General features: G+C 37.0%; 1 protein-coding gene across 2 annotated transcripts in view; it reads left to right on the top strand.

Moving 5' to 3' along the window:
- acsbg2 (acyl-CoA synthetase bubblegum family member 2) overlaps window positions 1-17,812 on the top strand; it is a 29,302-nt gene extending 11,490 nt beyond the window's left edge. For both annotated transcript variants that reach the window (XM_008415153.2, XM_008415154.2), the window contains exons 3-15: window positions 432-532; window positions 2,517-2,785; window positions 4,066-4,154; window positions 5,905-6,025; window positions 6,850-6,930; window positions 7,008-7,157; window positions 9,237-9,413; window positions 10,803-10,984; window positions 11,148-11,390; window positions 11,840-12,057; window positions 13,070-13,209; window positions 15,192-15,438; window positions 16,247-17,812. In XM_008415153.2, the coding sequence (XP_008413375.1) occupies window positions 432-532; window positions 2,517-2,785; window positions 4,066-4,154; window positions 5,905-6,025; window positions 6,850-6,930; window positions 7,008-7,157; window positions 9,237-9,413; window positions 10,803-10,984; window positions 11,148-11,390; window positions 11,840-12,057; window positions 13,070-13,209; window positions 15,192-15,438; window positions 16,247-16,365 (2,137 nt within the window). In that variant the 3' untranslated portion in view covers window positions 16,366-17,812. The remainder of the gene's footprint in view (window positions 1-431; window positions 533-2,516; window positions 2,786-4,065; window positions 4,155-5,904; window positions 6,026-6,849; window positions 6,931-7,007; window positions 7,158-9,236; window positions 9,414-10,802; window positions 10,985-11,147; window positions 11,391-11,839; window positions 12,058-13,069; window positions 13,210-15,191; window positions 15,439-16,246) is intronic.
- Window positions 17,813-26,388: the final 8,576 nt, after the last annotated feature.

Genomic DNA, 26,388 nt, shown 5'->3' with positions numbered 1-26,388 from the left:
TTCGTTTTCAAATGGGGCTGCAGCTAACGTATTTAACTTATTCCTCTTTTTTTTAAAAACTAGAACTTACTTGCCTGCCCTGTGGGAATGTTTTACATTTATAAATACTCTGCATGGTTGTCAGCTCAGAAACCGTTCAGGCTGAAACTCCTCATCATCACTTTTAACAGAAAGAAGGAAATCAGAATCTTGTTTAAAATACTTCCTGAAATGGTCGTAAGAGTGAAACTGTCTGCTCTGCATAACTTTGCATGTATTAATTAAGTCCAGGCTGACTGTATTTATTTTGACCTTCAAATACAGATCAAAATAGTGGATGATGACAGCCGCTGGTTTTCCCCCGATGACTCGGCACCGTTTTTTAGATTTATCCTGCTTCCTTTGGGAATTTACTCGCTCATAAATGTGTTTTCCTCCTTCCTGTTCCTCAGTGAGTCATCAGAGGAAGAGTCCACCGGGGAGAAGGAGGAGGAGGTCGCTGCTGGAGATGCAGCCGCCGCCGCCGCTCTGCAGATCTCAGACACACCACAGGGTGAGACCCCAAGGAAAACCGCCACRTGTTTGTTGTCCGAGTAGCTGGATTTGAACGACAAGATTAAAAAATAGCTTTTAGGCTTTACTGTAATCCTGGATGCAGTTATTCTGTCTGCTCTTGTTGCTGAACTCAGCATTTGTGAGCGCATGTCTTTTCCTGAGGAAGGAGAAAACACATTATTTGGCAGAACAAACGCTCCTTCCTCTTTCCTTCCCTTAAACTGTGACTTTCTTTCCCGCTAAAGTCACTGACGGAAAAGTGTTTCCTTCGTTATCTGTAAAGATAACAATGAACTCCATGCGTATTCACTAGAGCATGTCTTATCTTAMTTTTAGACAGTTTTATTCTGTGGAAATTTATTCAATAGACCCAACCTGTGTCTGCATAAAAACAAAAGCTGACAGATTTTTTTTTTTTTCCATGAGAAAGTTACTCACCATCCAGCTTGTTAGAGGAACTGATAAGCAGCTGCTGTTCCTGTAATAAATCCACTATGTGATTCCACTTTATATTCAAAACATCCTGCAGATAGTTAGACTACATCCCATCTGGTCTGTCACACTGTAAACTCCCAGAGGGGCGAAAAGCCGCCTCCTAGATTAATTATTAAAATCCTTTGGGTTTTATGGCACCCAGAAGATGATGCTAGCTGCTGCTGCACTAATTTGGTTCTAGTGATTGTTCTCCAGTTGCTGCTACGTGTAATTTGAGTACGATAGTAAAATGATAGATTAGATACGACAGACAGTTCAATGGATAATCAGAATAATAATCTCTAAATGTGACGTACACTCAGATTTTTGCTAAAATTTAAACCAGCGATCAGCTGACATCTTTGTGACCTGTCAGTTTTAGCTTGTGGTTTACACCGTATAAATAGACACACATCCTGTTTTCTCTGTGTCTGACCTTAAATCAGACCAAATTTCTCCTGTTCAGTCAGGATTAAGAAAGTTATTTCCTCTCACTGAATGCCAGAATGAAACTTATATTAAAACTCAGATGCATCAGTTCTGTCAGGAGGCCAATTCTTGTTGAGTTGACCCAATTTGTGCAGTTCAAAAGTTTATTATGRGGCATGTTTAGAGGTGTATGCAAAGTTCTGACTTTGGAAACCATTTAGAAAATCTTCCTCTAATTAATCTGTCGTTGAGTGAATCCAAACGGACCTTAAAACACCTGAGCACAGCAGAGGTTCATTAGATCCAACATCTACTCACAGTACGTCTTGTACTTAGAGTACTAAGTACAAGACGTACTGTGTTTTCATATTGGCAGGACTCAAAAGTTTTAATTGAGTTGATTATAATGAATTAATCACATCTTAATCGAAAACCATGTATCGACAAAATAAGTAATATTTTCAATCCAAAACCCTTTTTGATGCAAAATTATAGAATATATGTGAACTCACTAACAAACATAATTGTTGTTTTTAATCTGTTGTTTAGGATATTTAAAGATCATATTAGTGCATTTATAACCATTCAGCTTTTTAGTGTTTTGGGAAACCCTGATCATTCATGTAACTTCCTTTAAAGCGTCTGTACTGCTGCAGCATTTTTAACATCGAGATGCTATTTTAGTCTTGAGTAGCTTCGCTGATCGGCTAACTCCGTTTTGCACAACCGAATCATTTTTTTAAAGCTAAAATTAACCCCCACTGGGGCAAATGAAGCGGCACTGTTGTTGTGCAACAGATTCACGGACGTACCAGAAACACAACACAAAGGTTCCATCTCTTGTATGTAAAATAAAATGGAAAGAGATTGTGTTTTAATTTTTCAAGCGTTAAAATTTGTGTAATTAAGTAGACACAGGTCCTACTGTCTTTTAACAGTAGAATAACAAAACTGCATGTAGAAATTGAATATTTTTTATCTTAGAAGTCATGAAGGTCTCTCCTGAAAATGAGGCCTTTTGCCTCGACTGACTGATTTTGTCGTCAGACCTGAGCGTTTTCTCTCTCTGCGTGTTTCAGTGAACGCCCAGCGCCCGGACTCCCTGTCTGTGCCGCCATCATCAGAGCTCCGTCTCTGGACGACGCAGCGCGATGGAGAGGTGAAACTCCGGGTCGAGGGCTCCGGTGAGGCTGCAGATGCTCTGACTGTGAACCAGATGTTTGCTGCAGCTGCAGATCGATTCAGTGACTTCACAGCTTTGAAATGGAGAGAGGGCGAGCAACAGAAATGCCTCACCTACAAACAATACTACCAGGACTGCCGCACTGCTGCCAAGAGCTTCCTAAAGGTTGGTTTCATTTTCTTTTTTCTAATCCAATCAGAAAGTCTTCAGGGGAGATGATTTCTTGTTTATCCGCATTCCTTTTATAGTTAAAAACACATTTTAGTTCAGTTTGTTTGGATATATCCTGCATGGTTCAGGTGTTAAACTCTCCTGAATTAGAAAATTAATTTAAAAAAAAATCCAGATTACTTTTAGTTCCAACTAAATGTATCCCTTAGTTAATGTCTTAGTTGGACGTTTATACTCTTGTATGTATAATTTTTGGATAATTAACAGTTAACATAAATTTGTTTCCACATCCAGTGGCATTCTGTCATGATTTGTTCTTTTTAAACAAACCTTCAGCAGATAGTAGCAGCATACTATTTACATAATATTTAGTTCTCTGCAATGTAAGACTTCATGAATTTAAATGGCTCATTTAGGCATCGTTTTAYATGTCGTCATAGCAACGGATCACATCACAGTGGCGATGATGATGCAACAGAAGATTATTTCAGAAATCAATTATTCTGGCAATTAACTGAATAATCTGATAAAAATATTGACACATTCTGCAGATTTTTCATTTAACCACTTAGGTCTTTTTAACTTGCTCAATATTAGAAATGCATTAAAAGACGCAAAAAAAATTTACTTTTTGGCATACAAAAATAAGTAGCCAATAATGCAATAAAATAGCATTCCTTTAGTGAACACTTGATCCTTTTTAAATACTGTTTAACTTTTTTTAATTAATAATTGATAGCAAAAGGTGCTTAATATCTAAGCATTAATTATAACCATTACAGAATATGAATCTTGTGTAGCTACAAATTTCACTTGAGTTTTCATAGAACAGATTTACATCTTAAATGCAAGATGAATATATTTTGTGCAGTTTTTGTTTTACTGCTCTGAGGGTTTTATTTCAGCAATTTTCCTTTTTTGAGTCTGTATGTTTGTGTAATCAATTACTAAATTAGTTGACGATTATTTAAATAACTGGTTTATCACAATTTATTCAACTACTTGTTTAAACTCAAACGGGACTTGAAACTCCTACGTTTTAAATGCAAATTATAATTTGTAACCAATGAGAAACAAACAATATCAAAAGTTAAAGTTTTAGAACATTTTTAAAAATCATCAAGTTTAAAAAGATTTAAAAGTTTAATAAATTACTTATTTAATAAGTGAGGATATGCTGCCAGTATCTTCACCGTCTTCCCTGGTAAAAGTTTTGAGATCAGTTAATTGTGTATTTTTCATTTTTTAAACTTTGTTGTTTTATATTTCTGCAGCTCGGTTTGGAGCGTTTCCATGGCGTCGGGATTCTGGGCTTCAACTCTGCCGAGTGGTTCATCGCCGACATCGGCGCCATTTTGGCCGGGTGAGTTTCCGAGTCCTCTGATTTGGTCACAATGGTTTATCGGCATTTCTGCATCGGAGTGTTTACATTTTTATCACCGAGTTTACGAGTGTCTGACCTCGACTGGCAGGTCAAGGCCGGCAGGTCGCTTCTTATCCAGCCGAGACATTTTTCTGATCAAATGACTGATTAAAGCGATATGCCAAACGAGAGGCTGACTCACTGAAGTCACTCTGATGATTCAAGGTTTCTCCATTAACTGATTGGAAACTGAAAAAGGTATTTAAAAGTAGATTATTTTAAAGAATTTGAACTGGGTGAAGCTAAAACTGCCAGTAGAGGAAGTTCTGGGTTGAACATATTTACAAAGGTTTTTTTTTTTTTAATCTTAAATGCCAAATATATATATTTTTTTCTAGTTTTCGGCTTAATTGCTGCTCTGACTGTGCCGTTATTTCAGCAAATGTCCTTTTTTTAAAGTCTTTATTCTCCCGTTAATTACTAAATTAGTTCAGCAATCGATTCAATTAATCTGATTAATCGTTTCAGCCCTAATGAACCTAACAGAAAAGTTTTCATTTCAGTCTCATTTTCCTAAAGCACACATTTGACTTGCTTTGTTATATGTAGATGGGTTTTTTTTTAATCAAATAAAACATTTATTTTAAGTATTTGCTTCCCCTGGTGTGTAACTCAGCCCAGATTTTAGAAGCAGGACTTGGGATAAAGATTTGAAAATTTTACTGTCTGTGTTATGAAGCCGGTTAAAACCCGCTCCGTCTGAGAAACCAGAACCATCCAACAGAATAAAAACGGAGCAAAGCCATCGGTTACAGCTGCAGCTGCAACATCACCAAACATCTGCTAGAATATTTCATGCTTTGTTTGCAATTTAGTGATGTAACAATGGGAATATTTAATGAATTTAGTTCTATTTTTCTTCCTAAAGCGCCATTAAAATAAGTAATCAACCCTCATAAAGGCTTTACCAGGGTTCACTTGTGTGCAGGAATGAAATGCAGTTAAAAGACGCCTTCTGGTGCACAGAATGCAGGTTCTGAATTTGACGCCTGATTTCCAGGAATGTGACCCGACCAGCTGCCATGTCCCAAATCTCAGCTTTCATGTCATCAGCGTCACACTCTTAAGAAATAAATATTAGATGCTCTTCCTTCTGGATCCTTGTAGATATGAAAAATGTTCTAATTTTAACTAACCCTGAAACAGAGAGAATTAAATCCGACTGTTTGCTTATTTTAACATCTTTCTCTCTAGTGTCCTAAAGCTTATGCAACATTTTCTGAAATGCTCCAAACTAACTCTTCATTTCAGCACTTTCTGATTCTCTACGTCCTTCAGTTTCTTCCCTAAACCTGGTTTTAATTAAATTTACCGCTCCTGTTCATTTTAGCATGTTTATGAAAATCCACTCACATCTTGTCTTAAAGACCAAGACGATGACAGGAAGTAGCAGGGGGGTGACGGCGGAGTATTATTTTAAATTACTTATCGTGTGAAGAAACTTGTTCACGCATTTTTGCCAAATTTAATTTAAACACCGCAGCTGCAACATTGGGTTTTTTCGACATTCGCAGAACATCGACTAAGTTTTTCACACATTTGTAACATAAATGCAGCTGCTGTAGCTCTGACTGTTTGCCGTTTTTGTCCTGCTGGAAGCTCAGCCTCCTCACTCCCTTCATGCAGGTTTTTCTCTGTACTGACCCGTCAGGATGAGATGTGCTAACTTTGACTCCCTCTCCTCTTGCAGGGGGCTCGCTGTGGGGATTTACACCACCAACTCTCCTGAGGCTTGTCACTACGTAGCAGAAAACTCCAAAACAAACATTATCGTGGTGGAGAACCATAAACAGCTGCAGAAAATCCTCCAGGTGAGACGAGAATGATCGTGTAAATCACAGAGAAAAAGAAAATATGATTTATTTTCTGTTCCAGAAAGGAATCAAAACACAGCTTTTACCACTTTAGATTTGTACTTTTGTTTGTTTTTGTAGATTTGTTTTTTATTTTGGTGAAAATATAAGAATTGGGAGGTTCAGATTGCCAAGAAAAAGTCACATTTGCAAAAAAAAAAAATCAGGTTTGGTTCGCATTTGCTTGCTGTGTGAATGCAGCTTTCAGCTAATAACATTTTCTTGGTTGCTTCATTACTTTACTCAAGGTGGAAACTTGTTCACCTCACATCAGATTATATGTTTTGATTTCAGCCACAAAAATGTTAGTTTAGCCAGTATTCTACAAAAAATAAAAGCTCAAGTTAGAGAGTACAAGATGCTGCACTGCAAAAATTCAAAACCTTACCTTAAAAGTATTTTTGGTCCATTTTCTAGAGAAAATATCTTAGTAGACTCAAAATAAGACAAAACTAAGTTTAAAGTAACTTTCTAGCAAGACATAGGAGCTTGTTTTAAGTCAATAATTTATTCTTTTTGATGAAAAAGTGCTTGATTATTTCATTTATAATATGGGGGGAAATGTCTGCCAGTGGAACTAGTACTTTAATTTAACAAACTCCTATCCTTGCTGAAAGCCAATTGCAAGTTAGTTTTGTTTTATTTCAAGTGAACTAAAATATTTGCACCAGAAGCAAGACCAAAAATTCTTGGTGAGATTCTGTGTTGTTGCAGTGTGAACTAAAATGTTAAAAACAAAAAGAGGTATTGTCCTCACAGGAATGTATTGTTTCTGCCAACAGATTGAAGACAAGCTGCCTCACTTGAAAGCAATTATCCAGTACAAAGATGCACTAAAAGAGAAGAGGCCCAACCTGTACTCGGTAAACACCAACACACACACACACAGAGACAGAGCGAGCGTGGAAAAGCCCATCTGACTGGTTTTTCTCCACAACAGTGGGCAGAATTCATGGAGCTCGGCCGCAACGATCCGGACGGGCCTCTTGATGCAATCATCTCCAGCCAGAAGCCCAACCAGTGCTGCACGCTCATCTACACCTCAGGAACCACGGGTCAGCCGAAGGGCGTGATGCTGAGCCATGACAACGTGAGTGATGAGACCCGCAAATGTCACATGCTTTGAGCCAGACGTCAGTGACTCTGTGTGCCTCATAGTGGGTGCTTTCCAGGGAGATCTCTATCTATGAATCAGCACAACATGTGAAGGGTCTGACTATCTGAAGTCAGACCCTTCATTTCTATAAATAGAAATGTTCTCTCCTGTTTAAGTTCAACTTCCACCAATTTACTCCTCGGGTTTCAGAGTATGACATGAGCACGCCCAAAGCCGACCAACTTGTTTTGACAAACACATTTTACACTGCAACAACACAAAATCTTACCAAGTATTTTGATCTAGTTTCTACTGCAAATATCTTAATACACTTGAAATAGGACAAACCTGACTTACAAGTAACTTTTCAGCTTGTTTTAAGTGAAAAATATCAATTAATATTGATGAAAAAGTACTGGTTATTAGTGGAATAATCTGCAGGCGGAGCAAGACAAAGCATAGCGCCATGGGGGCTGAAATGCATGCCACACTTTTCAGATTTTTCAAACACCTAATTTTCCTTCTACTTCTACTTCTACTATGTGTTCATCTATCACATAAAATCCCAATCAAATACACTAAATTTTGTTAATGTCTCATAAAATATTAAGTTCAAGCTTTGTTTTCACTACACAATGTTTCAGATTTAAATATAACAAACAGCCACAAATCCCTCACTTTTAATCTGATCAATGATTACGTTTATAGTTATCAGCCGTTTACTACCTAAACTTTCTGCATGGTTTGGTTATAACCACTTAAAATACAAAAAAATACTCAAACTAAAAGTGAGAAGGTCTAAAAATAAAGAGATGTTTCATCTCTGTCCTCGCCTGCTGATTTTCTCTGCACCCCTCAGGTTGATCTTGTGACGCTCTGATGAAACTCAGACAGGGATGCATGACTGTTTTAAACTCTGCAACAAAAGTTCAGAGGCAAAGAATCCACATCTGGATCTCAAACTGTTATGCTAATAGTGAAAATTAACATGTATTCTTACAGTGCTTCTGAGGTTTCAAATTGATTGTTCAGAGGCTTTTAGCCCAGTTTCGTGTTCGAGCAGCCGGAAAAAATACTGAATCAAAATTTCTCAATTTTACAAACCGATTGTGTTCTTAGGTCTTAAGAAATCTAATTTTCTAAAAAAAGAAATTAATTGTATTTTATTTTTATAGGCATACTTGGTGTCTTTGCTATGAATTTTGAGTTACTGCCCTAAAATAAATGTTCATCACAAAAAAAACTACAGAAATACATATTTGTCTGCTTGTTTGAGGYTCCTGCTCCTGCACTGCAAAAACACAAAATCTTACCAACTATTTTTGTCGAGTTTCTAATGAAAATGTCTTATTACACTTGAAATAAATCAAAACTTACAAGTAGCTTTTCAGAAAGATGCAGGGGTTTGTTTTAATGCAATAATTCATTAATAATGATGAAAAAGTTCCAGTTCCACTGGCAGATTACTTCACTTTTAACATGAGAAAATGTTAAAAGTGAAATAAACACCAGTACTTTTTCATCATTAATGAATTATTGACTAGAAAATGTTCCCATATCTTGCTAAAAAGTTACTTGTAAGTTAGTTTTGTCTTATTTCAAGTGTACCAAGACATTTGCTCTAAAAACTAGATAAAAATAACTTAAGGTTTTGTGATTTTGAAGTTTCATGGTTAAAAAAGTGAATCAAATTTTTAAAACTGGATCCAGTTTTGATGGCAAACAAAGCACTAAAACTCACAAACTAGAAGTTGTTATAGATCAGATTATTTTTACCTGATGTGATTTTGTACTGAATTATCCTCTGTCTAGTTTGAGTTAGTACAACAGCAAGATAGTCAGATTTTGCACTTAAATATTTAGAATGTGATAAAAACTAAATAAAAAATCTAAAATTTTCAGTTTCAAAGATTGGAAATGTAAAATTTACAGGGACTCCGTAGGTCAGTTGTTTACTAATAAATGATTTTCGAAGGTAAATATAATTTTAAAACAATCATAGTTGGGTATTCATGCTTCCCCAGAGGTGTACGACATCTACTCTAATCCATGTTTTCTTGTCTTTCTCCTCAGATAACTTGGACAGCAGCTGCAACAGGTTTACACGTCGAGCTGAAGGACAGCCTTCAGTTCCAGGAGAGGGTGGTCAGCTACCTGCCGCTGAGCCACATCGCGGCTCAGATGGTCGACATCTGGATCACCATGAAGGTCGGAGGGCTGACCTACTTCGCTCAGCCGGACGCCCTGAAGGTGAGAGGAGCTGCCAGCGTTCTCTCACAACCTGACCTTAAATCAGACGAAACCTTTCCTGCTCTGGGTCCCTCAGAAGAACCAGTTTCACCTTTCGTCTCACAAGTCGTAAAGTTCAGATGATTGGAGTCAAAATGTCAGATTACATTTATAGTTCTACAAAGTTATAGCTGCAGTATTTAACTTTATAATTTTTTTTTTTTTACATATTTGTTAAAATTGTCACCATGTCTAAATGTGCTAATGGCAGGGAAACCGTTTATCTGCCATCTTCGTTGGCGATGCTAACTAGCCTTAGCATCAATGGGTTTTACCTTTCCAATGTCTAGAATTTTCCAAAATTGAATTTTTAAATTTTTTTTCCCTTAGTTTTTATAAAATTCTAAATATTTGCATACAAAATTATCTTGCTGTTCTACTAATCAGAAACGCTGAAAAATCCAAACTAGACTGAGGATAATTCAATACAAAATCACATCAGGTAAAATTTATCTGATCTAACAATTATAATCTGTTATAACTTCATCTAAACTGGATCCAGTTTAAAAATATCCATTCTTGAGCCATGATCTAAGAGCACTGCAAAAACACAAAATCATAGCAAGTTATTTTGTCTAGCTTTTAGTACAAATATCTTAATACATTTGAAATAAGACAAAACAAGTAACTTATTATAAAGAAACTTTTTTAGTCAATAATTCATTAATAATGAAGGAACTAGACAGGCTGCGCTATCAGGAAGTAGCTGCTAAGAGCAAGGGGCGCACACACGGACCAGATTGACAGCGCCAAGCCCCTCCTCCTGGTTCTGATTGGTTGTTTCTAGTTATCACTGGAAGAAGAGGAGCTTGTTTGTTTTTCATGTATTACCTGTTTCATACTACACTATAATGACAGTGACCGTTTCAACAGATATGCAAAATATATTTTTAATAAAAGTTACAAATTTTAACCAAAATGTAATGATTTAAATTTAATCTCATAACTAAAAAAATATTATCATAATCTTTAAGTTTGAGAACATTTTTGAATGTTTTTCAGTTTTTTGTTCAGATGCTGGATGTCATAAAACAGGAAGAACAAGGTGTATGAATCACCTCCTATTTTTAAAAAGTTCTCTTTTTTTATCTCTACACAATGTTATCTACAGCATAAAACCTCAATACGCTTCCTCTCAACAACGGCTTTTATTTTGAAACCAGTTCCATTCAATATAACCCCTAAATACGTTTATTGGTACAATTAAAGCGTGTCATGTTGGGAAGAGTTGATGATCAACAGGACACAGATAGCCAGAGGGCTACATGACTGTCTGTGTGCTTTGTTTGGCTTAGTTAAAGGGTTCTCCATGGGAACCAAGTAAATAAATATTTTGTTGCGTTTTCTCAGGGATCTCTGGTGAACACCATGAAGGAAACGCGTCCGACGGCCTTCATGGGCGTCCCGCGTGTCTGGGAAAAGATGCAGGAGAAAATGAAATCCGTCGGAGCGAAATCATCAACTGTGCAGAGGAAAGTGGCTGCCTGGGCCAAAGATGTTGGTCTGCAGACCAATCTGACCAAAATGAATCAGTAAGTCTTATTTAACAACATTAAAGTCATTCAGAGAATTCGTTTTGGTTAAATGTTAAATTTGTGGAAATTAAAGCTTTTTTTTCCTATATTACAATTTGTGGCATTAACATTTAGTTGACCTTTCACTTTCCGTATTTTTTATTTTTTTTTGCTTTCCCAGAAGCGTAGCAGCTGCCCGCACCCCGTTCAGCTATCAGGTTGCCAAAAAGCTCGTGTTTAAGAAAGTACGCAAGGCTCTCGGCCTGGACCGCTGCACCAAATGCTTCACAGGTGCCGCCCCAATCACCAAAGACACCCTGGAGTTCTTCCTCAGCCTCAACATTCCTCTCTACGAGCTTTACGGCATGAGCGAGAGCACCGGACCCCACACCATCTCCACACCTGAGGCCTTCAAACTCACCAGGTAAAATTTATATCATTATATCACTAGATTCACAAAGCAGATAGCGCTAATATGTACAGATGCAAAAACATACAAATCCATTTGTTTGCATCTGCAGATACAGAGAAGAGGTCAAAGACTTAGAGAAAAAACTAATGTATCTAAAATTAATGTCTTAAAATGTCCTAAAGTCAAAAAAACAATTTAAGTTGGCCTTAAATGCAGAATTATTTTAGTTACTGTCTTTTTTTGCTAAAGGGCTTTTCTGTCAGGCAAAAGTTTGAGTTGCATGCAAACGTCTTAATTTTGTTCTGTGACCCGAAGCTGTTTAGGCTACTGCTAACTAGCCGTAAATATATTATTGCTAGCTAACTAGCTAGCTTTTCTGTGTTTCATGAACTTGCCACTCACTTTTTTTAAATCATTATTGGTAAATTAAAAGCAGATTAAATTACGTTTTTGTCCTGCAGTTGTGGTAAAGAGATCTCAGGATGTAAAACAAGGCTGCACAGCCCCGACAATGAGGGAAACGGTGAGATCTGCTTCTGGGGCCGCCATGTCTTCATGGGTTACCTCGACATGCCCGACAAGACGCAGGAAGCCATCGACGAAGACGGCTGGCTGCACTCGGGCGACCTGGGAAAACACGACGAGAACGGGTTCCTCTTCATCACTGGTCGTATCAAAGGTATTCATCCGATTTCCCAGGCGAATTTCATGGCCCCCGGCATGTTGCTGTTTACGTCCGGAGATTTCGCACATGCGCACAACGGTGGAGGGGAAATAGAGAATTATTTTACATGCCGTTAATAGCGGCGATGTCGCGGTAGAACAACTCCGATAACTAAATGAAACCTGAAGATGTTGGTATGATTAATTTAGAGCAGAGCGCCACAGCAAAGAGAAAATAATACAGAAAACTCGTTAAAAAACAACTCAAAGCCACTTATTTTTTTTTACTTTGTGTCGGCTGCTAGGCTACACGCAGACCCGTTGCCATAGCAACTGACAAAAACGTTACTACTTTGGATTCGTCGACAAAAAAACACTCGAACATTTCCCACACAAAGAACATAACCTTTAGACCGTTACAGTTTCATGTTTTTAGGCTTAATGTTAATTTTGGGATTATTAAAAAAATGATAGGGGTGGTAGATTAGCTACCGCTGCTATTTGCTAATCTAACACTGCGGTGGTTGATTAGCTAATTTAAGCACAAGCTCTCCCGGTGATGATTTGACATCACCGGGAGAGCATGTCCTAACTTAAATGTTTCGGTTCAGTTAGTTTATTTTTATAACTGAACCGAAACACACCTTATTACACAGCACATCTACATGGTACAGTTGTCAAAGTTAAGCTAGCATAAATGAACTACAACAGCTCACCATTTTCTTTTCTTAATTAAATTTTATTTAAACTTTATCTAGTTAACATAGTTTTAACAATTAATATCAAAGCACTGAGTTTCTCTTTAACATATACATCAGGCGTACATTTAAGATTTAACGCGTTATGGACAACAAAAACCAATGTTTGCTAACCATCAGCTAGCAGCTTTTTGCCTACCAGCAGGGAAATAGCGGTGGGATTTTTATTTTATTTTATTTTTTTTGCGCCTGTGACGTCACGCTGCAACGGATCTATACTCTCAAGCATAAACCTTAGTTTTTTTTAACCAACCGCATGTTTTTCTGCAGAGATGATCATCACAGCGGGAGGCGAAAACGTCCCTCCGATCCCCATCGAGGACGCAGTGAAGGAGGCCGTGCCGCTGATAAGCAACGCCATGTTGATAGGAGACAAGAGGAAGTTTCTCACCATGCTGCTCACTATTAAGGTGAGAAACTCCAACACACATCTCTGTTTTTACCAATGTCACTCAGATAAGATGGAGACACGATGCTATCGCTGTATTATTGTTGTAAAAATCTCTGCTTTATCTTCTCTATCTAATCTGAGAAAGACTCATTGTCGTCACTGATGGCAGAAACAAAAAGACGGCACAAACTTTTTACATTTAACGTCCAACACTGCCCCCTGCTGCTGCCTAAGAAAACTACATCATCATGTTTGCTGGCTGCAGGTTGATACTGGTACAAACCTTTTGTCACAGGAGCCAAAATTGTTGAGTCAAAAGTAAAATCAAGCTTAAGAAAATATGTTATTTATTTTATATCAAAAACTTAAAAAAGTATGATCCACGTTTGCTGTATTAAAATAAAAACATCTAGTTATTTCCAGTAATTGGAACAGGATTTGGTTTACTTTAATTTTGCTATATCTAGTCAAGTTTAATACATTTAAAATCTGATTTGGGTAACATAAAAACAAACAATATTGAAATATAGAGTAAAAATAAATTCAAAAGAGGATTTAAATAAGACTGTAGTTGAAATCATTGATCTTACGCTACTTTAAACAGACGAGTGTTGAGTTTGGATTTGTAAAGTGGCAGTGCGTTTATGTCACTGAGATCAGGTGGGAGTGAAAAGACGAATACTTTGTGTTGTACTTAACATTCTTCATCGTAGGAAAAATATATCAGGAATAATTTTAGCCCGATTACAAATAAATCTACATCAGCCAACCCTACTTTACACCAAGATCTTACCATTGAACGCCTTTGCAATGTTAATCAGTTAATGCACTGATTATTTAATTATTTTCAATCACTTAATGGAAATGGCAAAAGTTTTTACACTAGGATAAGGTGGTTTTTCGACTGAATTTCGCAAAATGTGAAGAAAACACTTTATTCGCATCACACAAGTCTCATGATCAACAACCGGATGTTACTACTGCCGGAAAAGACGAAGAAGACGACAGGAAGTGGTCAGAGAATGACGGCAGCATATTTTTTAATAACTTATCGCATGAAGAAACATATCCCAACGTGGCTTTAATTAATTTACTTATTTAATGGAAACAACACAATAGCAAAATAATGTTTGTAATGGAAAAAACTAAAGATAGAAATGGATTGAAGTTGGATTTATTCCATCTAGAAAGTTTTAAATAGGGTAAAACACAGTTTTAAAATATTCCAAGTAAAATGAAAACATTCGAAGACCTTATTGTGGGAATTAGGCAATTAAAATAATTATAAGCAGACTAAAAAGTTCACAGCTGATGTCCCACAGCATGTAGTTTGTTATATATATATATATATATATATATATATATATATATATTAAGATTCAATTAAGATTCGTGCTGCTGATCTTCACATTATAATAAAGTCATTTATTATCAATACAGTGTCCATTGTCTTGCCATTTCCATTTAGAGCCACATAAATCCGACATACATCAAAACCAAGCAGAATCACGCTTGACCTTAAATACTCAGAACTCAAAATGAAATACGCTCCCTGGTGGCAATAAACGGAAGAAAAGACAAATGGCTCCTACAATATACACAGACAGGTCACATTTATGAATATTTATTCTTCTTCTTAATGGTGAGTCTAGATACAAAACAAAACAATTTTAATTCCCCAGCGAGATTCTGGACTTTAATCTGAAAAGTCAGCTAAAGATTAGGGTGATAACAACCTCAAAGACAAATTTTCATAAATTAAGAAAGTTTCACTTCTACAACGCAAATAAAGATTTTTTTATTGAAAGGCTTTGTTAAAATTCCAGTTTTTTAACAAAATGTAAATGGAAACTGATGAGCTGTGCTGCACATTTCCTATCAGAAACAAAGTTCTTGATTTATTTAAAACCATCTTGGGTGTGAACCATTTTGTCTCATTTCAAAGCTGTGAAAGTCTGAGCTGTTTAAAGCCGAAGTCGTTTTGTGTTTGCTGCGCTGCAGTGCCAAGTGAACGCCGAGACCGGCGACCCCGAGGACGAGCTGACGCCTGAAGCCGTGGAGCTCTGCAGGAAGCTGGGCAGCAACGCCACGCGCGTCTCCGACATCGCGGGCGGCCGGGACCGCGCCGTCCACACCGCCATCCAGGAGGGAATCAACCGTGTCAACGAGAACGCCACGTCCAACGCGCAGCGCATCCAGAAGTGGATCATTCTGGAGCGGGACTTCTCAGTCGGCGGAGGAGAGCTGGGTCAGTCAGAACGACGAGTTTCATGCTTTCTTCGGATCGGATCAATTAGAACCCGTCAGGGGAAAATTAGCCAATTTTGATTTGTTGCAGATCAATCAGTGAATCAGTAGGACAGGTTATTTTTAATTCAGGCAAAAGTAGAAATTTTGCACTTAGTTTTTTAATTGAATCCAATCTTAATGTGGTTTTTTTTATACAACATAAGAGCTCCAGTGAAATGCAGCAGGATTAGGAGCCCTGATGAAATCAAAATAAGACATTATTTAGGTAGAATACACTGCAAAAAAAACTTTTTGTTTGGTCTAGTTTCTAGTTCAAATATCTTGCTTTACTTAAAATAAACTAAACCTAACTTAAAAGTAACTTTTTAGCAACATATAGGAGGTTGTTTTAAGTCAATAATTACTTAACATTGTAATCTCCCAGGGAAACTTGTATTTATTTAATCAATATTAAGAAATTATTTACTTAAAATAAGCTCCTATGTCTTGCTGAAAAGCCACTTGTAAGTTAATTTTGTCTTATTTCAAGTGTCCTAAGATATTTGCACCAAAACTAGACCATCAATACTTGGTCAGATTTTGTGTTTTTGCAGTGAAATAATAGAAAAAACACTTTAAATCAGTGGCTGTAAGACAAACTGCAAAGTGTCCTTCAGTTTTCTCCTCATTGACTAACAGGAATTCAAGCAGCAGGTTTGCGATTTAACAACTGAGCCAACCCCGTTTGGGTAAAGCTCAAAGAATCGCCCTGCAGCTGTTGCATTCTGGGTAACCATCCTAACCGCTGACCTTCGCTCGTCCAACAGGTCCGACCATGAAGCTGAAGCGACCCGTGGTGCTGAAGATGTACAGAGAGCAGATCGACAACTTCTACAAAGAGACGCCGACCCCGACGACCCAGGAGAACCCGCTGCCTCCCAAGTAGACGCCCTTTGACCTTCTGACATTCTCCGCCTCGTTGGTCCGTCTCCTGATGTCGTTTGGTTCCTGTCGGACCGCTTCGTCTCACTTTGTTCTTGTTGTGCAGGCAAAAGCAGAGAATCAGCTTTATGTTTTTAAATATAGACGCAGTTATTTATTCGACGACGACGACGAAGAATCCAGACGGAGCCGTTTGTCGTACTGAAATACTTGAGCTACAGACATGAAATCCAAAAACGCAGTGGTTGATGCAAAGTTTGTCTTTTAAAGGAATGACTTCTCATATTTATTTTTTAGTTTCCAAAGTTGGTGGGGGTTTTTTTACCAAAAAAAACATATTGACTGATAAAAAAGAAAACTTTTTAGTTGCAGTTCGCAGAAATGTAACATCTGAAGTCAAACGCTGCAAAAACACAAAATATTACAAGTACTTTTGGTGTAATTACCAGTGTGAGTATCTTAGTACACTTTAAATAGAACCGACAAGTAGCTTTTGAACAAGCATGTTCAAGTAAATAATTCATTATTAATTAAAAAAAAAAAAAAGGTACTAGTTCCACTTGTATGTCAAATAATCTGCCAGAGGAACCAGAAGTTTTTAAATGAATATTCTAAATTGGTTATATCTGGTTAAAAACTTATTGGTAAGATACTTGCATTGGGAACTAGACTAAAAACACTTGGTAGTATTTTGTGTTTATGCAGTGAAACTTTCTCTAAATCCAAAACATGAAGCCATATCTGTTGCTTTTTTAAAATCCTGTGTTTATTTGTTTTATGCTCACTTGTTTATTGTGTGGAATATTGTAAAAAAAAAAAAAAAGTGCTATTTTTCGTTTTATTTACACTTCTTGGTTGAATCGGATTCGTTTCATCCAAGCAGACGGTGAAATGTTAAGTTCGTGCATCAGCTGGAAACGCCTTGTTCTGACATCCTTGTGCATCCTCTGGCCTTCATTTTGTATTTTATAAACCATAAACTTAAAGCAGAAGCTAATTGCACTTAGTACAGCTGATGTATTCATGCGGTTGTTTGTATATAATGATACTTCGGGTGTGAAGCGTTCAGACAGCGGTGGAGGAAGTGATAACTCGGTGGTTCTGGTTCTCTTAAAGCGGCTAAAGCTGACTGTAAATAAGAGTTATTTAAACAGCCAAATAAAGGAAATGACGGTAATTCAGCGTCGGGGTTAAGTGGGTTTTCAGTTCCTGCATCATTCGTCTAAAGAACAAGTAGATCTAAATAAAGCTGCGGTTTATCGGTAAACAAGCAACGAGCTGCAGAGATGCTTCTAGCAGCGCGAGAGCCCAGTCAGAAACTGAATCTACCTGAACCTGAGCGGCAGTTTAATCAGGAAATATGCTGCAGATAGTGAAGGAGGTCCATTCATCCTGATGCAAATGTGAAGATTTATTTCATCTGTTCTGGAATAAAAATAAGATTGCAATCATGTGAGTTTGTTTCTTGTGGCTTTCAGCAGGTCTGCTGTGGATACATATTTTAATAAATCATCCAACAAACCATGAAGGAGTTCATGTTTATAATTTAAAGATTAACTATTTAAGAATTTTGAAATATCAGAGAATGAAAGTTTGGTCCGCAGCATTTCCAAAGAATCTGGATGGAAATTAAACTTAGATTTTCTCTAAAAAAATACTCTTAGGCAAATTAAGCAATAAGCTAGATTCAATAACTAAGATTACAATTGAAATGTGGAACACAGTAATTGATAATTACAAGTTAGAGAAGGAAACAAGGAGTTTGACCTGATTTGCTTGGGATCCGAGGTTTAAACCAGGCATTTATGATATAGGTTTCAAACAGTGGGCAAATAAAGGTGCCACAGCAATGTGTAAATTGGCTGAAAAGGGCAAACTGCTGAGTTTTAATAGCTTAAAGGAGAAATATGAACTGGAGGACCAAGACCAGTATAGATACTTGCAAATGAAAGATTATTATGAGAAAGAGATAAAAACCAGCGTAAGTAAAATAATAGAGATATTTCATAAGGCCTATGAAGGAAATAAATTCCGAGTTATTTCAGCACTGTATCAGGGACTGATGGCCGGTAGGAAGACATCTACTATGTACATTAAAGAAAAATCGGAAGAGGAACTGAAGGAACATATAAGCAAGGAGGAATGGTTTAAAATTTGTAAAATGCAGTGCACAGCCACCTGCTCCCGTGTTTGGAGGGAATTTAATTGGAAAAACATGATTAGATTTTTCTATAACACCAAAGATCAGGACAAGGATGGTATCCAGTTCACAGCCAGGCTGGAGACTTTGTGGCCAGACTGATGTAGGTCACACGCACATATTCTGGTCCTGTCAAAAGCTAACCACATTCTGTTATGCATAATGTTTGTCTTATTTTGAAAAACATATTGGGATATGGAATACCCAGATCATGTAAAACACTCTACATGGGATGCCTCACACAAGACGTAATTCAAAAGATGATGAATATCTGTTAAAAAATATTACTTTCAGCAACAAAAAAAAAACTATCACAAAATTATGGTATTGACAAGATGTGTGGAGCGGTGGCTGAGCATTGTGGAGGAGATCTTTGTGATGGAGAAAATCACACATAGACTAAGACTGCAGGAGGACCAGTTTGTTGTTAAATGGGAAAAATGGAGTGATTATAGATGTAAGGAGGATGCCATTTTTGTATCCAGTTAAATATGGACAAGGATGTTTAACATTGTATATGAAGATGAATGTATTGATGCCTCTCCACTGTATGTGTTCAGAAATGTTCAATAAAAAGCATAAAAAGAAATATGGAGTCCGTATACTCCAGTTGATGATTAATCAATGTCTAAATTAGTTGATTTTAATAATTGATTAATAATTTCAGCCCTGGGTCTGTTTCTTTCCAAACGGGTAAATTCAGTTTTAGTTGTAGAAACATACATTTTTTAGCTTTATCTTTGAATAAATGTGATTTCTTTTTGTATTTTTAATAAATTCACAAAACTCTACTTTTCTGTGCAGGATTTTGAGGAAACATATTACTTTTATGCAATTTAGAATAAGGATTGTAGCAGGAAATGTGAAAAAGGTGACATTTGCCTTTGTAGACGAGGGAAAGGGGAGGAAAAAAGCCATTTGACTTTTTCCTTTCACAGCATTCTCTGCCACTTGTGAATTGCAAATAAGTCCTGTTGTTTGAGTCTGAAAGCAGGTTTATTGATCAGTTTTTACCAACAGGCATCCACAGTTACCTTTTAACCCCAAACGGTCTGCGCTGACCACAACATGAACTTCCCCTGACCCCTGGGTGAACCCGGGGTCACACGCCGGTCAAAGACTTCACACTCAGAGYGCAGCGCTTCAGTTCTTAATGACTTTATTAATAATATGATTTCAAAATAATAAAAAAAACAACATTAAAATAAAGGTTTCATCCTCGTCATGAACTTGCATCATATGGCCACATGGTGGCATCGCAATGCCAAGTTTTGTTTCGTCTCAAAAATACCAAATTGTTCTTTTTGCCGTCCAGTTCGTCATTTGTTCTTCTAGTCGTCGCTTTGAACACAAACGCGGAACGTTTTTTTTTTTTTTCCCCAACCCCCCTTAGAAAACAAATCAAACCTTTATAAATACAGGCAACCCTGTCCCCTCAGTCACAGACACATTATGACACAAACGACACAGGAAACAGCCGGTCCGCACATGGCGCCCTCCCGCGCCGCGCCGCATTTCCCCTCCATCTGCTAAAGATCCACACAGTAGATAACCCTCCGCTGCAGCTCCACAACACATACACAAAATATAGTCCGAGCTGCCTCACAGAGTTACAGAGCAAAGGCTTTTCTGCTGCTTTCTTTCATCCGTCCCACTTCACTACATTACCCATGATCCTCCGCTCACTGGAGGAGGAGCGAAATTGAAATATTTTCTGGTTGTTTTAAAAGTTATCAAGGCACAAAATGCACTGAATCTGAGCAGAGGCGGTGGTGGCAGCTGCCTTCACTTTGCAACTCATCTGGGATGTATTTGTTCCATAAAACATAAAAATAAATAAAGAACGGACGTCCATGTTTGAAACTAAAAACTAGACATGATGCAGGAAGTCAGTTTTTCTGAATCAAGTCCAGGAATGAAAGTGTGGACTTCAGGTTTTCTCCTCCTCTTGTGCAGTTATTTGTACTGGGAATGTGTTGCTTACTGGGATCAAGATTTTAAAAAATGTACAGCTTTAAAACAGATAAAACTGTCCTTTCTCCAGGCCTACAAAGGCAGATTTTTCTGTTTGGATGTTACATTTCCAGCAGCAAAAAGCACAGATTATATTTTAGCAGTCATGCCTAAACCTGGGAAATAAACCAATTTTTGGATTTTGAAGATTTAATTTTTGGGAAATCAGTTTTTCTTTTTCCCACCCAAGCAATCTGTGTTTCCGTAGTTCAGAGTCCTTCATGTTTTACAGCTTCTACTTAGTTGGACTTTGGATTTTAGGGATAGGCTACTTTATTCTTTAATTATGAGAATAAAGTCGTAATATTAGGAGAATGAACAAGTAATTAATCGAGAACTACACCAAAAATTTGGATTTGGTTTAAAGATAAGAAAATATTTTATATTTTAACACATCAGCATCAAATCATCAGTAACAGGTGTCAATTTAGAAAAAAAATTAATTATCAGACTGAGTTGGTCATGTTAATCGAAAACATTTATTCTCATTAAAATTACTTTTTTCTATCAATTATAAGACGTTCTGTAAAAATTGCTTTTTTATTCTGTTATTATGACTTTATTCTCATAATATAGGAAAAATTACAAACTTTTTTGAAAATTTGAAAACTTCTGACTAAAAAAACCAAAAGAATCTGATATTTTTAAGTCATATCGCCCAGCCCTACTTTAAATTTAAATTAGGCCATTTTTACTTTCATATTTGTTCTTTTTCCTTTTTATAGTTTTATAGGAATCTGGAATCATTGAAAGTCTAACTCAGCGGGATTTTAACCAGAAACAAAGGCAGAAATCGGTAAATCTTGATCGGTGCATCAATAATTTAATCAATAATTAATTTACAGCTAGTCAACCTAAATACACAACTACCACTACTTTATCCTAACTGTGCTCATCTAAAATAACATCAAAAAGTCAGAATATTCTGCCCAAAAATCACAACTACTACTAGATTAGGATTAAGTCTATGTATTACAATCCGACGCACCGATCAGGCTTTCACCAGAGATTTTCTGATTTCTCCGATTCTGATTCGCCAAGGGAAATTTTGACCAAAAAATAAATAAAAGTAAAGGTTTGTTGACTGAGGTAATAATGTTAAATCTGACAGAAAAAATTATGAGATTGTCCCCGTTTCTAAATGAAAGCACAAGTCCCTAAATTATCGGATTAACCAGCACCAAAATAAAAGCAGTTTGTTGGTGAAACTATAGAAAAATAATGGCAGCTCTTAGTTTTACAGATAAAAGGAAACTAAAGAATGATTTAAAAAAAAATATTTGACCCACTGATCAAAACCAATCAACAGAAAATCGTCCGATTCCAAAATCTGACAGGCCAATCGGTGCATCGCTCAAAATATTAGAAAATATTTTAGTAGCAGCTGCAATTATTTTTGCTTTTCTTGTTTTAAATTAAAGCAATTTGAACATCTGTTCAGATTTCTGCTTTTATACTGTGAAACCAGTGTGTTTTCATAATGTAAGAATCTCATCCCGGCCCAGATGGTAATATTAGAAATAAAAAAACAAAAAGAGGCGAGCCTATTTTTCCTCCTGCTTCTTGGTGTTCAGATTCATTAAAACACAACAATCACATTGGGATAACAACGTGCCAAAAATAGACTCAACGGCCATGTTTGTTTGTAAATAATGACATCATATGCCGAAATAAACAAAATTAAATAAAAACAACAAGATTGGCAAAGGAAAAACGAATCAATTTATATTGTATTGCATGTAAATATTGTATAAAATCCTTAAAAATACAGTTTCGGTAACTACTTAAGTACTGAAGTCATCACAGCCAAAAGTGCAGAGGTCCATAAATAAAACTGGGGGGAAGGAGGGTTTCCCATCGTGACTCCCCCCTGAATGAGTGCCTGGTCAGGGGTCAGAGTTCATGAACTAGGACCTAGAAGTTCTCAAGTTGGTGCACAGAAAAAGAGGAAAGTTGTTCTTCATCGATTCTTCAGAGTTCGTTCTCAGCAATCGCGGCTGGGAGTTCAGTTGACGGAGGGAGGGAGGCGCACCTCGAGGAAATGGAGGTGCAGCTAGTGAGAGAGGGAGGGGCGGGCGGGCGAGCGAGAGGGTGAGCGGGGGAGAGAGAGAGGAACAGAGAGAGACAGGAGGCAACCGGCAGGGTGAGTAAGGCCGCGCGGATCCGTTTGTTTTTATTCTGATTTTAAAAATGGAGCCAGGCAGGGAAGAGAAACGGAGAGAGAGGAAGAATTAAAGCTATCGAAGCGTCTGAGTAAAAACACAGTGGGCAGACGAGGGAGACGACCTCCCACTCATCTACTGTCCCACAGTGGGCCGGTGTGTGTGTGAGTGTGTGTTCCTAACACACTGAGGGCCTGAATCAAGACGATGATCTCTGGTCTCACTGAAACTGATGGAGGAGAAACTGTAACAAACGACTAAACCGAGGGAAAATAAACAGGTTAAATTAAAAATAAAAAACACTAAAAAAATAACGTAGATTCAAGAGAGAGGAAAACCCTCTAGTTTGCTTTTATAGCAGTTTACAGTACTGCCAGATGAAAAAAAGTAATTTATTGCTCATTACTTCTACATTTATCATCAGATGGTTTACCTACATCCTTATGTTTAGTTTAAGTAAAACTTTACAGATGTAATTTAATTTGAGTCAACAGACAACAGCAGCTAAACCTCATAAACCAGAACGTTTGATCTCCAGTTTTTGCTAATTACACACAAAGTAAAAATGAGGGGGTTCAAAACATAATTCTCCATTTTAAATTCCCAAACTTCTCTTGAATTCAGGTTATACGTTGGTATTAAATAAGCACTTGGGCTTTTAAGTACTTCTATCCTCCCAAGAGAAAAACAAACATTTCTACGCTGAATTACAAGCATCAAGTCACCAAAACTAACTTACATTAAGTTTAATCTGGGCAAAAATTAATTGGTAGAAATGCAACTGCGACGAAAGTTCAAGTTTTCTAAATAAATATCATAGATGGAAGATATATCGGTATCAATGCCGTTTCAGGAGCTATCGGCACTGGCCCAAACTGTCCATATCGGTGCGTTTCAAATAAATAAGTTACAAGAATAAAGTCATATTACAAAAATACAGTCACAACATTAGGAGAATGAAGTAGTAATTTTATGAGAACATTAAAAATAATTAAAATGAAGAATGTTGAAGTTCTGCTTTGGTGTTTGTTTAAAGATAAATAGTTTGTCTTTTAACACATCGGCATCAAAATATGCTTCAAAACGACCGAGCAAACGAAAAATACTACATTTTGAGCTGTTCATATCAGCTTTTTTCTCATTAAAATTATAATTTTAAGACATTCTGGTAAAACTGCTTCTTTATTCTGTTCATATTATGAATTAAGCAAAATTTGCAGTCGCTTTGGCCCTGTAGAAATCACAGAATGATTGAAATAAAAGCCACTTTTTGAAAATATTTTTCTTCTAATTTCATTTTTAGAAAAGTAGAAAAATTGATTACAATCAAATCTGACATAAAAAAAAAAACCATTTCTAAGCTGTGGGTAGATATTTTCCTCGTTATCTGATGCGATTGTATGAAATCCAAACAAAATTAGATAAATTTGGTAGCCTTAACATGAGAAAATGTTTCAGGAGTGCGTAAATTGTTGCACAGTGAAGGTCTAACTGATACAATTAGTGAGCCAGTTTTTCTAGACCGTCTGATCAATCGAGCTGCCGTCTCGACTCAGGCCTCAGCGAGACGTTTCCGCCATTAATGGACGCCAAGGGGGGAAGAGGAGCGTTTCTTTTCCATCTGCCTTCGCGCTCGTTGTTGTAGCCGTTTAAGTGTCTGGCGTCCTGCGATCGAGCGCTACGCCGTACGACGATCAAACGGCCGAAGAGGGCCAGACACTTCTCATCGACGACGACAAGCACTCACAAAAACACAACGCAGAACAAAAAAGCTCGAGCTAATTAAAGTGAGAAACTACCACAGTATTTTGATGTTTTTTTTTCCTTTTTTCTTTTTTTTTTTTTTTTTCAAACCCTAACCTTAGAACAGAAAAAAAGATGACCACCATCCACGAAAACTATCAATTATGTTGGACTAACGGAGATATTCTTGATTTAACAAAAAAAAAAAGAAGGACCACAGCAGGGATGGGAACCATTAAGACAATACTGGATGTTCAGGCATCCCAATTAACACTTGTTCCCCCCAGGAGGGGCTTATAGTAGGAGGGGGAGGGTGGGGTCTTCAATCTGTGTGAGCGACGCTAGCAGAGCGCACACCCCCCGCTTAGTGCTGCGCGCTGCAGGAAAAGGCACTGGAGTGGGGCTGTTGCAAGCCGTAAAAAAGTAAAAGCAATATACATTCAGAGCTCACAGGTTGTCTTGGGAATAAATACACAAAATGCACTTGTAGAAAAATAAAATGTAAAAAAGCGTGGACCCCCCCTCTTTTTCTCCTCTTTGTTTTTTTGGGAAGTATGGCTACTGGTTTTTTTTTGTTTCTTTTTGTCGTTTCTTTTTTCCACCCCACCTAGAAGGCAAATTCAGGAGCGATCCTCCACTGCTGTGGCCAGGGGCTTCGGAGCCCTTTCGTTCACGCAGAGCAGAGGGGGTGCAGCGGGGCGTTAAGGGGTCTGCTGGAGGTCAAGGCTCAGCTTTCAGTGGGAAAGCACAGGAACGCAACAGAACATGTGTTTTCGAATGTACAGACGGCTGAAAACCGGAGCGGGACACACACAGGAGAAAATATGCATCACTTCACCACAACCCCTCCTTACTGTGTTTACAAGCACTGAAAACAAAAAAAGGAAATAATGACACAGAGCACTGTGCAAAACTTTTACTCTTAAATTGGGTTTTTAGCAAGTTTTCTCCGAACCATCACTTGTATTTTTTCCTTAGTTTTAAAGGCAAAGAAGGAAAAATCATCCTATCCTGACCCATTTCGTACCGTAAAAATTAATCTTAGATGCTAGAATTTTGCTGGTTGATACTTTTTGTGAGAGGATGATGTTACCATTTTTACAGATTTCAACAGAGAGATGAAGAACGATGTTTCTGTTTTAATTCAACAGAAAAAAGGGAATAAAAATATTAACATTTAGGCATCAAAGCATTTTCCCTGATTTTTATGCAATTCAAGAAGAGTGGTTGTTGTAAACTGTGACGTAATTTAATTTAAAAAGTAAATAAATTCAGATTTTTCATGGCTTGAACTGAAAATCAGAGAAAATCTTGCAGATTTTAGTTCATGTGCCTTTTTTAACATTGTTCTTAAATACGTAATTTAAGCTTTTAACAACATTTTTCATGAAAAAATGTTTCAGTACTCGGAAAATGTTTCAGGCTATCCAAAGAAAGGATAGATAAAATGCAAATTAATTCAATGTAAACTCAAAATATATAATTACTTTGTCAATTATTATCTGATTAAACTCAAACTCCATCTAAATTTGTTGCAATCAGACAGCCTCTCTTTTGTTAATCTTAGCTGAAGTAACCTTAACAACAAAAGTTACCATTTTTTAAATTAAAGAAAAGTGTGCTACTTTCAGAGTAATTTGTATCCAATGATAATGAAGCAACAACAATGAGGCAACTATTAATCTTTTCTGTAGTGATTAAAAAAACTAACAGTTCTGGAAGACAACCATCAATTAGCTCTGTAACAAAAACTTTACATAGGCGGAAAAAATATATAACAGAAAATCAATGTTTTTACTTCTTAAAACCCCAAATAAAAAAATGTCAAGAAGCTTTTTCTGTCTTTTACAGGAAAACTAAAGTGTGTTAAAAGCATTTTCAGTGCTTATAAACTAATAATGCCAAACGG

Source organism: Poecilia reticulata, linkage group LG8 (genome assembly GCF_000633615.1).
Source record: "Poecilia reticulata strain Guanapo linkage group LG8, Guppy_female_1.0+MT, whole genome shotgun sequence".
Classification (NCBI taxonomy): Eukaryota; Metazoa; Chordata; class Actinopteri; order Cyprinodontiformes; family Poeciliidae; genus Poecilia; species Poecilia reticulata.
This window is presented reverse-complemented; position numbering and strand designations above follow the sequence as displayed.